At 39.0% G+C, this 12,693-nt stretch overlaps 1 protein-coding gene across 1 annotated transcript in view; it reads left to right on the top strand.

Moving 5' to 3' along the window:
* LOC136858466 (acyl-CoA Delta-9 desaturase) overlaps positions 1-10,361 on the top strand; it is an 83,189-nt gene extending 72,828 nt beyond the window's left edge. Inside the window, exons 6-7 of the mRNA XM_067138023.2 lie at positions 460-645; positions 9,989-10,361. Coding sequence (XP_066994124.1) covers positions 460-645; positions 9,989-10,307 — 505 coding nt within the window. The 3' untranslated portion in view covers positions 10,308-10,361. The remainder of the gene's footprint in view (positions 1-459; positions 646-9,988) is intronic.
* Positions 10,362-12,693: the final 2,332 nt, after the last annotated feature.

The raw sequence follows: 12,693 nt of genomic DNA, 5'->3' as shown, positions 1-12,693 counted from the left end.
TGTAATTAGTAATTGTAATTATTAATTGTAATTAATTGTAATTCAGCCTATTATTTTTATTTTGTTCTTTTTTCCATCACTGAACCCATGATGAACTGCAGTAAGTTTTCTATGTCATTGTGACTTGTGCTCGAATAATGACCATTTTCAATGTCTTTAGCCAATGGAAAGTGTTCAGTTATCACTTAAGTAGTTTATTGCTGGATATCAGGATACTGTTTTGGGGAAATCACATGTGCTGTTAATCACACAATATCTTGAGCATTAGTGGATGATAAAATAACGCTGTTAAACAAAACAAAAGCCAATTAGTCCTCACCCTTGTATAACATACCCTCTCTATGTCTCCAGTATAGTAATTATTCTTTGAATAGCGAGTGTTGTAAAATATATCAACATATGATATTATACAGATAGTTATGTAGAAAAACCTAAAATACTGCTTTATCTTGCTTTTAGGGTGTATTGGTTACTAATGCCAATATTAACTTTTCTGATCCCCATAAATGCTCCAATTGAGTACTGGGGAGAGTCTGTCCTAAACTCTGTGTGTGTTATGGGAGTACTGCGATATGCTGTTGTGCTCCATACAGCATGGCTTGTCAACAGTTCTCTACTTATCTGGGGTTTGCAGCCAGAGAATAAGTGAGTAATGCTAGCACTTAATAATTCTACTTCAAGATTGCAGTGTAAAAATATAGATTGACCTTGTACATTTGTGTTTCCATGTTTCTCCTTGTGTCCACATGTCCACATTCTCACACTGACCTGCCATTGTATTTATCCTATTGTTCCTTTCCATCTTTTATAATTCTGAATTTTTGAAAATGTCTCCTGTAAAGAAGAGTACTGGCTATAATAATAATAATAATGAACCAAAATGCAATTTTTAATATGAAACACAGTTTATTCAAATACTTAACAAAAACTTCTCAGTGTCTCATCTAAAATATCAAACTACTGTAATCAAACTCATAGCAGAAAATATAAATGCTGTCAAAGCTATTACACATATGATGTGTACAATCGATACACAATCAATATTCATTATACACGTATCCATTTCATCTCCCTTAGTGTTTCTTCAGTTCAACATATCAACACGGAGTAAGTCACATATTTTATCCTCTGCGTTGCTTACACAGCTACAGTTTTCTCAATTACCAAACTACTCATTGTTTCTGTGCTGACTTCAAATTCAATCTTTTAACATATTTGTATTTTCTGCCAAATGTGTTTATATCTCATTACTAGTGAACTATTCTCCAATTGGACACAGTACCTATTAAACAAGACTGCATATTCTTCAGCATCAGGAAGGCATAGCAAAGCAAAGTCATCTCCGTACAGGCCATGAAGGCCCTTGGAAGGGTGGAAGGTAAAGGTTTCCACTATCTGTAACCTCGGCACTTGATGGGGTAGAGTGGTTAGCTCTACGCTTGGCCACCTTTGCCCCCAGGAATTAACCTTGTACTCATTTTTGGTGTAGGCTGAGTGAACCTCAGGGCCATGTGCACCTCCAGAAGTGGAAATCTCGTTTCTTAAATTTTACGACTTCCTGATGGTGATTTGAACCCACGTCCTTCCGGACAAACCGAGCACAGCTTTACTGCCTTGGCCAGGCAGCCCCTATCAGGAAGACATACCGTACTAAATGATTTCTGTTTTTTTTTTAATGAGAGCTTCATACATATATTTCACGTGACTAATTTTACCAGTCTTAATGGACTTATTTTGCATCAAGATGGACAATTCTTTCTACACGACTACCCTTTTATAAAAGTTTTTAAAACAGTTTTTCTTCACATCATTTGTCTTTGCCATTTTATCTTGTATTTTAAATTTTGTGGACTATGGTGGACTTTTTTAAATTTATTTTTCCTTTTTTCAAAGGAATTTTTATATCACTGTAGACTGTTAACTGAAATGTATAATTATTTCTAAGTTGCTGTATGTATAAAGTTTGTTTTTATATTGTATGATTTATGTATTATTTGATTCCACAGACAACACCAATTCTATTGGACATTGATTTGCTAGTAACTTCAGGTTACACTGTAAAGTATTCACAAACAAGCCTACATCAAACTATCCAGATGACTAAGAAAATTTAAGAGGGGTTACGGGGGTTCCCACTCCCACCAATAAATACATCCTTGCTATTACAATATATTCTCACTAGTGAGGTTCTCAGGGAGGTAGATATCAATGAATTTGGTGAAATAATCAATAACAATAAGATAAAGATTTAGCTGTAAAATAAGTTCGTCTGGTTACTTAAAGCTAATGTAAAAATTAGGAAACAAGACCTTGAAATAGTAAGAAATGAGGATGTCAGAAAAGGAATCAGAAAAGAAAAGCTCTCGGACAGAGTAGAGAGAAATAAACTAAGATGGTTTAGGCATGTACAAGGATGAGAGAGGGAAGGATACTGAAGTGGATAGTGAAAGCTAAGATTGAAGGAAGGAGAACAAGAGGTAGAACCAGATTAACATGGTTGAACTCGATCAAGATCACCATAATAAGAAGGAACTTGGAGAAGTAGAGCACTCTCAGCCATCAGATAATTTCTGAATGGAGTGTACATCTTTCAAAAGGGTCAGATCTTTATGCAATTGAAGTTATTGGGATGTTTTTCTGTTTCACTCACATTTCACTTTCAGAGACATGTTCCTATTGTCACCTGTCATTTTTTCTCATTTTCCCCACTCAGCTGTTTTTCTTTTTTCTACACTTCTTCCATCAGAACTGAAGACTTCTCAATAAGGATCTTGTTAGTGAATCTGAGAAGCAGAAATGAACTCATCAGGGACTGATAAAAATTGGTCTTGAAGAACTAGGATTGAATAGGAGAGAGTCTGTCTACACGAAAATATGGAGATTGTCTTCACGTTTTTGTGCTTTCATGTCTCTCCTTTCTACTATCCCTCTCCCAACACTGACCTGTTTTTGTATTTATCCTTGTGTGTGTTCCTGTCTTCATGGTTGTCTGTCTTAAGTTTACTAGCTGTTGTACCCTAGCTTTTCTTCATATGCTGAAAAAATGTATCTTCATAACCTCTTCAACAGCAATACCATCTAATAGAGATGATAGTAATAAAAATTTTATTGGTGTAATGTTCCACTAACTACTTTCACTGTTTTCGGAGACGCCAAGGTGCCAGACTTTAGTCCCACAGGAGTTCTTTTAGTGCCAGTAAATCTACCGACACAAGGCTGACGTATTTAAGCAGCTTCAAATACCACTAGACTGAGCCAGGGTCGAACCTGCCAAGTTGGGGCCAGAAGGTCAGTGCCTCGACCGTCTGACCCACTCAGCCCAGCTCAAACAGAGATGAGTGACAGCAGGAGAGATGATGGTTATTATTATTTTAAGAGGAAGTACAACTGGGCAACCATCCTTTCTTAACATTAATCAGAGGGAGAATGGAACAGGTCTGATACTTCAAAGAATGAAGGTATTGATAAAAGAAAGAGAAAGGCAATGAAAGGCATGACAATTAAAGACTCCAGAGGCCTCGCAAATCTAATACCGCCAGTATAGAACAAGAGCTGATCCAGGAATCAAGGAAGGTCAGGTAGAAAAGATGAAAGAGAGGAGACTGGCACGAGTAAATTGAAACAGTGCCAGGCTCAGCTAGGAGCCTCATGGTCACCAACCCATGCTCCTAAGCTAAGACAGCGGATGTCATTCTACTGTCTCCAGCCCACAGGGTTTGCAGCTGAGGAGATAGAACACACCCTACCAAAATATATTCAATTTGAGTACTGTTATTGTTGAACAGAGTCAGGTGTTCATATACTTAAGTGGGTCATAAGGTGTCAGATAACCATTGCTACTAGGATGGAATAATAGTTGTGCACTATTATACATGCCCCAGGGCTTGAAGTATGTTACTGTCCCAGCGTTTACTAGCAGAATGTGAAATATCCTGGGAGAAAATTGTACTCAGTACAGCTACATAAATTTTAATTCTGGACTGGACTGGCAGCTGGAATGGGACATTGATGACGATGACAGTTACATAATTAAAGAATATTATTATTTGTAATTTTCAGTAGCCTCCCTGGTTCAGCCAGCAGCACACTGGCCTCTAGCTGCTGGGTTCTGTGGTTCAAATACTGGTCACTCCATGTGAGATTTGTGCTGGACAAAGCGGAGGCAGAACAGGTTTTTCTCTGGGTACTCCGGATTTCCTGTCATCTTTTACTTCAAGCAACACTCTCCAATATTTCATTTCATCCGTCAGTTGTTAATCATTGCCCCAGAGGAGTGCGACAGGCTTCGGCAGCTGGCATAGTTCCTATCCTTGCTGCTAGATGGGGCTCCATTCACTCCATTCCTGACTTGGTAAAAACTGAAAACAGGCTGTGGATTTTCTTTTTCATTATTTATCATTTTCAAGGTAAAATTATCAGAATTTTCTTTGTAATGGCTCATCCTACCAGAAAATGGTCTAAACAGAAACAACTTACATTTTATGCATTGCTTCTTTGAAAAATTAACCACTATGAAAATATGTGCACTGAATTGTAAGCAGTCCCCTATAAACTGTAGGAATATGGTAACATACTTATTTGCAGAAAAAATATTGTGCACTGTGAATGAATTGCACAAGCATGACAAAGATTGCAACACAGTATTGTTATAGGATGACACATCCCATTTGCATTTAATGCAGATCATTTGCATGGAAGTGCCACTAGGGGGCATACATGTCCCTTCCCCATTCATAGATGCAAGTCATTGAATAAGGCCTTAGTAGCATTGTGAGCCACAGAGCTAAGTTGAGAGAATAAGCAGCATGGCCAGGCAGTATATTTGACAAATCTTTGACCAGCTAGATGAGTTTCAGAGAGGCATGTTGGATGTTTCAGCACATTGTTAATCACTTGAACCATTCTGACTACGCCTTGAATCAGTGTTGAAAGCAGTGGGAACGTGAGGGTACACAGGTGTTAAGAAGGCTCTGGTCAACCATGGCAGACTACCAGCAGGGAGGATCGTTTCATTGTGCGACAGGGTGTAAGCACTCCAAGGATATCACTGCGCACCATCCAGAGGCATATCATAGCAGCAGGGGATACACCTGTGTCCACCAGTACTATGTCCATATAGCTAGCAGACCTTAACTTATGAAGTCTACCCTTACGATCTTAGCATCACCCCATGGTGTGCCATTTCCTATGACTCCCCCTTCCCACTGGTGGTGATGTGATGTCATGTAGCCTCTGGAAAGGCCTGGTGCAGGTCTCTCTAGCGACAACCATGGCCAACATATGTGTTTGGGTGTGTGTGATGAGGATGAAGTAGGGAGACGGTGAAACCCGGTATCAGCAAATAACCTACTCCTGTCGAATAGCACCAAGGGGTCTGCTCAAGGCTTACATTCCCATCCAATGGGCAAATCACCATCACCTGGGTCATGTGCCCTCACTCGATATGACACTGTGGAGAAGTCTGGAATTGAATCCAGACTCTTTGCACTCAATCTAGCGATTAGAAATTGTACTTATATGTGCGTGCTTTCCTTCCTGGTACAGCTCGACAACCCTATTTTCTAATAGGAGAATGCCCGGCATCACACAGCGCAGGTATTTCTGGCCTGTCTTTGTGATGTCAATATCTTTCCTGGCCAGCAATGTCTCCAGATTTTTCACCCATCGAGAGCGTTTGGAACCAGACTGGATGGCAACTTCAGCCAGCGACAACTACAGCAGATATGGAGAGTCATTTGCTCCAGTTGTGGCAGGGTCTTCCTCAGGTGTACTGTAACCTGACAAACCCCGGTCAGATATTATTATTATTATTGTCATTATTATTATTATTATTATTATTATTATTATTATTATTATTATTATTATTATTATTTATTCATGTGTATATTTCATTTATGTATGTATTTAGCCGTCGCGGCTTAGTAACTCTTTTTGGAACTCTCGTTATTATGGATACTCTCTATATTTTATTTGGGACTAGTGTGTTTCGATCACTCAGTTTATCTCCCGGTTGTGTACGTGACGAGTCTCCAAGCGGGGGTTTACGTGTTGACGGAGCTGAGGTGGAAAATTCCAGGAACTGGGCTATTTTAAGATGCTGTTGTGTTGGCTTGGGCTAGTGTGGTGCAAGCACGCGTCGAGAGTTGGAAGTTGCAGCTTGCAGTGTGCAGATGTGATACTGGTGGTAATCGGAGAGGTGTTTTGTACGAGTTGTGGGAAGATGTCCCATGCCATGTTGGGAGTTCGAGATCTGCTGTTGAAGGAACCAGGGAGAAAGATGCTGGAGTGTAACAACATTCTATGGTTATGAATGTTAGCCATATATAATTCTACGGAGAGTCTACGTAAGGTAACGTGTTGGGCCTTTTCAAACTATACCAACGCCATCAGCAAAGTGGAGTCCATTCTTGAAAAATGAGTCATGACTGCGTGTGAATATTTTGCGTTGCGGAATAAACTGAGTACCAGTTATTGAGAGAGAGTTATTTCATAAATTAAGACATTTATTATTTATATCAATATTCTCTTTATTTTGTTATATATGTTCAAGGGTGTATCACGACGAGCTCTGCTCGGATTTCTAGGTAAATACAGGTTTAATTGACTAAGTATATTGTATGAGATTAATATATATTCTGTTTAATTTCTATGGGTGGGGGAAATTACCAGATGGACTCCTTTTCCAATATTAATTTTTTAGGTATCAAGTGATTCAGATCTCCTTGTCACAAGGCAACGACCCTGAAGATGAGTTTCAACAGCCGGCAAAGTTTAAGAATTATTTATTTGTATATTTATGGCTCCCAAATTCCATTAGTCATTATTATTTATATTCATATTTAATAGAGAGTTTTCAGTACACCTCCATGCCCGACCGCGCTGCCGCCTGTCTCCATGCTGTGGGTGGTCGAACCATGTACTATGTGTATCCTGCAAGTTTTTGTTACCCTGCAATAAATGCTTGGTGTGGTACAATACTTTGATGTTTTCTTTATACTACCATAACCTGTGTCAGTACGTGCTGCTACAATGGCTCATTCATGGTGCGCAATACTTTTTGCATACATACAAACATACATACATACATCATTATAGACTGTTATGCCTTTCAGTATTCAGTCTGCAAGCCTCTGTGAATTTACTAAACGTCGCCACAATCCTCTATTTGCCACTAGTGCTGTGGCCTCATTTAGTTCTATACCTTTTATCTTTAAATCGTTAGAACCTGAGTCTAACCATTGTCGCCTTGGTCTCCCTCTACTTCTCTTACCCTCCATAACAGAGTCCATTATTCTCCTAGGTAACCTATCCTACTCCATTCGCCTCACATGACCCCACCACTGAAGCCGGTTTATACATACAGCTTCATCCAATGAGTTCATTCCTAACTCAGCCTTTATCTCCTCATTCCAAGCACCCTCCTGCCATTGTTCCCACCTGTTTGTACCAGCAATCATTCTCGCTACTTTCATATCTGTTAGTTCTAACTTATGAATAAGATATACTGAGTCCACCCATCTTTCGCTCCTGTAAAGCAAAGTTGGTCTGAAAACAGACCGATGTAAAGATAGTTTCGTCCGTGAGCTGATTTCCTTCTTACAGAATACTGTTGATCGCAACTGCAAACTCACTGCATTAGCTTTACTACACCTTGATTCAATCTCGCTATATTACCATCCTGGGAGAGCACACAACCTAAATACTTGAAATTATCTACCTGTTCTAGCTTTGTATCACTGATCTGACATACAATTCTGTTGAATTTCTTACCTACTGACATCAATTTAGTCTTCGAAAAGCTAATTTTCATACCATACTCATTGCACTTATTTTTAAGTTCCAAGATATTAGACTGCAGGTTTTCAGCACAATCTGCCATTAATGCCAAGTTGTCAGCATAGGCCAGACTGCTTACTACATTTCCACCTAACTAAATCCCTCCCTGCCACTTTATCCCTTTCAGCAGATGATCCATGTAAAGTACGAAGAGCAAAGGTGAAAGATTACAGCCTTGTTTAACCCCTGTAAGTACCCTGAACCAAGAACTCATTCTACCATCAATTCTCACTGAAGCCCAATTGTCAACATAAATGCCTTTGATTGATTTTAATAATCTACCTTTAATTCCAAAGTCCCCCAGTATGGGGAACATCTTTTCCCTAGGTACCCTGTCATATGCTTTCTCTAGATCTACAAGACATAAACACAGCACTGGGCAAGTTGGCCGTGTGGTTAGGGTCGCGCAGCTGTGAGCTTGCATCCGGGAGATAGTGGGTTCGAACCCCACTGTCGGCAGCCCTGAAGATGGTTTTTCCGCTTCCTCCCCACTCCTATGCCTTTCCTATCCCATTGTCGCTATAAGACCTATGTGTTGGTGTGATGCAAAAAAAAAAACACAGCTGTCTATTCCTCTCGTAACATTTTTCAATTACCTGGCGCATATTGAAAATCTGATCCTGACAGCCCCTCTGTGGTCTGAAACCACACTGGTTTTCATCCAGCTTCTTCTCAACCACTGATCGCACCCTCCCTTCCAAGATGGCAGCGAATACTTTGCTTGGTATACTAATCAATGAGATACCTTGACAGTTGTTGCAATACTTCCTGTTCCCTTGCTTATAGATAGGTGCAATTACTGCTTTTATCCAACCTTACCAACACTCCATGCTAATCTTACTACTCTATGAAGCCATTTCATCCCTGCCTTCCCACTATACTTCACCATTTCAGGTCTAATTTCATCTATTCCTGCTGCTTTATGACAATGGAGTTTATTTACCATCCTTTCTACTTCCTCAAGTGTAATTTCACCAACATAATTTTCCTCCTCCCCATGAACTTGGCTGTTCGCAACACCACCAGGAAGATTTTCTTTTACGTTGAGAAGATGTTCATAATATTCCCTCCACCTCTCCAGTGATTCTCTGGGATCTGTTATGAGTTCACCTGAATTACCCAAAACACTGTTCATTTCCTTTTTCGCTCCCTTCCTGAGATTCTTTATTAATGTCCAGAAAGGTTTCCCAGCTACTTGATCTAGCCTTTCCAGATTATTCCCAAAATCTTCCCACGACTTCTTTTTGGATTCCACAACTATTTGTTTTGCTCTGTTTCTTTCATCTTTGTACAATTCCCTGTCTGCATCCGCCCTTGTTTGGAGCCATTTCTGATAAGCCTTCTTTTTACGTTTACAAGCTGCTCTCACTTCATCATTCCACCAAGATGTTCGCTTTTCCCATCTTTATACACAGTTGTTCCTAGGCATTCCCTTGCTGTTTCTAATACAGCATTCCTGTATGCCACCCATTCTCTTTCTATATCCTGAACTTGCTTACTGCCTACAGTTTGAAACTTCTCACTAATCATATCTATGTACTTCTAATTTCCTCATCCTGGAGATTTTCTACCCTTATTCGTTTGCAGACAGATTTCACTTTCTCTATCCTAGGCCTAGAGATACTTAGTTCACTACAGATCAGATAGTGGTCTGTGTCATCGAAAAATCCGCAGAAAACTCGTACATTCCTAACAGACTTCCTTAATTCGAAGTCTGTTAAGATATAGTCTATTATGGATCTGGTACCCCGAGCCTCCCAGGTGTAGCGCTGAATAGCCTTATGCTTGCAGATGAGTGTAATTTGTAGCTTAGTTTTCTTTCCAATTTCTCTCTTGCTAAAATACTAACTTTCATATCAATCATTCCAGTAAATTTGGGGTGATACTTCCATAGACAAAAATGAAATAAAAGGTGGAATCAATCACTATGTATGTCGTTCAAAATATGAACAGAGTATTTAGCTGAAAATTTGAAATGAATAGACAGAATGGCACTTTGATGTACATTGATTTATATGCCTTTGTGTTTTTATCTTTTTACATTTCCCTGCATGTGCTACAGTTGAATCCCACAAATTTCTCTGTTAAAATTTGATATATAAACCCTAAAATTTCCTAAAATTTAGTTGATATTAACTGCATTCTGTTTCAGTTTCTCCTTTGATACGAACTGGATCTTCTTGGTGAACCTCAGTTACTGGCCTCATTATCACTACCTCCTTCCTTGGGATTACCAGACAGGAGAATATGGCAACTATGGATCAGGACTTACAACATCTTTCATCAGGGTGTGTTATGCACTGGGTTGGGCTACAGAACTAAAGACTATTGATAGTAATTCAGTGAAGAAGGCTATCGAGACTTGTGTTCATTCTGGCAAACCACTAATTGACTGTCTAAATAGTGAAGGAGAGAAATACTCTGAGTTACTGAAACAAAATAACATCTATGAAACACCAGATCACTTTTAATATTATATATATTCATTTTTAATGACAGAATAAATATGGAACTTTTATCCTGTTTTCCAGGACGTTTACTAAAACATGGTAGAGTAAAACCTTAGTTACCTGTCACCCTCATAACCATCAGTTTCTGTTAGCCATGATTGTTAAAACTACATCACTCTCCTTTTTCTTTCCTACACTCCAAGATATGACAGGTTCAGCGCAGTCTTGGCTTCAGTCATTGTTTACGACTAGCTCATTGAATTTGATTGTTCATAGTTCTGTTTATGCCTCATTTTACTGATTAAATATTATTTTTTGCCCTGTGCATTCCCAGTTTGACTTGAATTGCTACAATGGCCGAGAAATGTAAATTAGCAGTAATGAGATTATTGTAGAAAATGGAAATTATTAAACATCTAAGGAGAGGTGAAAGTGCTACAAGTTTTGCGCATTTTATACTATTTGGATCTGATGAGCAGCTAGTAGGTATGGCATGAGTAATAGCTACAAACATCAGTCATGACAGACAATTCATTATGCAGTACATACAGTAAATGTGTAACTAAGGCACAATTGCACTACCAATTCGAAACTTCATGGTAGCACCAGTGTTGCCAACTTAGCGGATTTTCCGCTAAATTTGGTGGAATTAGAAGACTGTCGGCAGAGAAATATACCATTTAGCGGACAGCGGATTTCTTGGCGGAATTCTAGATTTATTATAGCGGAATTTAGCGTTTTAATCATTTTACATTTTTATAAAAATGTACTCCAGTCTGTCTCTGAGCTATTCCGTATTTCTTGTCAGGAGCTAGCAATCACATGAGGAAAACATGTTATTTTGATCTGATGTTATATGAGATTGTGGTATCATAAATTTGTAATGCATGGGGAAAGGGTAGTTATCTCTTAGTTGACGAATGACAACAGATAATGAAACTGTGAGTGAGTACCTTTTATATTTATGCTATGAAGGAAGACCGTTTAATGAACTGGCCCATTCTGTGTGTGGCCCTTGAGGTAGGGGATTCACCTAGCTTGCACCCGGCAGTAAAACGCATACAAAGTTTAGCTCGCTGTCTCGCAAGCAGGGGGTTAATCCCAGTGGAACTCACAGATCACAGATCAGGTGAGTACAGATATTTATTATTATTATTATTATTATTATTATTATTATTATTATTATGTGCGTATGGGCCCAATGGATCATGCAAAGCTCTAACGATTCTGTTTTTTGAGTTGCCAAACAGCTCTCATCCTTTCTCCGTGGATCTTTTTTTGTTCTTCTGTCCACTTTGCTCCAGTCTTTTTCACTTCGTTCTCTGGTTGCACTTTCCATCCATTAATTTTTTTCCTATAGAGGTTTCTGTCAGCGGTGTCATTTGAATTCATCTGGGCTTTATCCAGATCCTTCTTCACTTCCAGTACCCATGGCATATTTTTTAGATGTTCTATGTAGGTGAGAATCTTGTGTGTCTGTCTACTTGCCGGCAGTCTGCGGACGTGGTCATAAAATTTCAGACGTCTTTTACGGATGTCTGCTGCAATGTTGGAAAGTTCTCCTGTCACTTTGCGTGACCTCAGTCTATATCCATCTTCTGTTTTTCAGGGGCCGAGAATTTTCCTCAGATGATTATTATTATTATTACTATTACTATTATTGCTCATTATTTGAGATTGGATTTCTTGGCTGAATTTTAGCAGATTTTTAGTAGTATTTAGCGTATCTTGAAAATATAAGTTGGCAACACTGGGTAGCACCTCAGTTCGTAACAAAGTACCGCGGACGGAATAGCGTTGCAGCCATGCTTACCCTTCACACCTCTTACCTCTAATCCACGCGACTTCTCGTCAACCAACCATAATAGTATCGGGCAAATGAGAGTCAGTGAAATCAGTTGTGATGTGGACAAAATTGAAAACCATGTTTTGAAAATGAAAGCCACCGATGATAATGTGGATGCTCACAAAGCTATGAAACTGGTGAAAAACGAACAGTCAAACACTATAATGCATCAGTGTTTTGTTCAAGCCAGTAGCCAACAGATTCCTCTTTTGGGAGCAATAATAATCACAAAAGAAGTCAATAGGAAGAAAAAATTAGATGGAGATCTGTCTTTCAAAGCAATCATAGGCTGGCTAGGTAAATTTAAGTTTCATGAAGGTATTAAATATTTGGACACGATGGGTGAAACTGAGTACAGATAGATTCTATTATCCATCTATTCTCATATCGGTTTCGGACTCATTATCCCTGATGAATAATAGAGTTTTCACTGTATAACCTCATTCAGGGCCTCCTCCAAATTTGCTCATATATATGATAGGTTTGTATGTGATGCATCATAGTTCTAGTGAGAATAAGCATGTATTGATCAAATGTAGACAGGATGAACACGTCACAGTC

Source organism: Anabrus simplex, chromosome 1 (assembly GCF_040414725.1).
Source record: "Anabrus simplex isolate iqAnaSimp1 chromosome 1, ASM4041472v1, whole genome shotgun sequence".
Lineage (NCBI taxonomy): Eukaryota > Metazoa > Arthropoda > Insecta > Orthoptera > Tettigoniidae > Anabrus > Anabrus simplex.
Note: the sequence above shows the minus strand (reverse complement) of the source record. Positions and strands in the feature narration are given on the sequence as shown.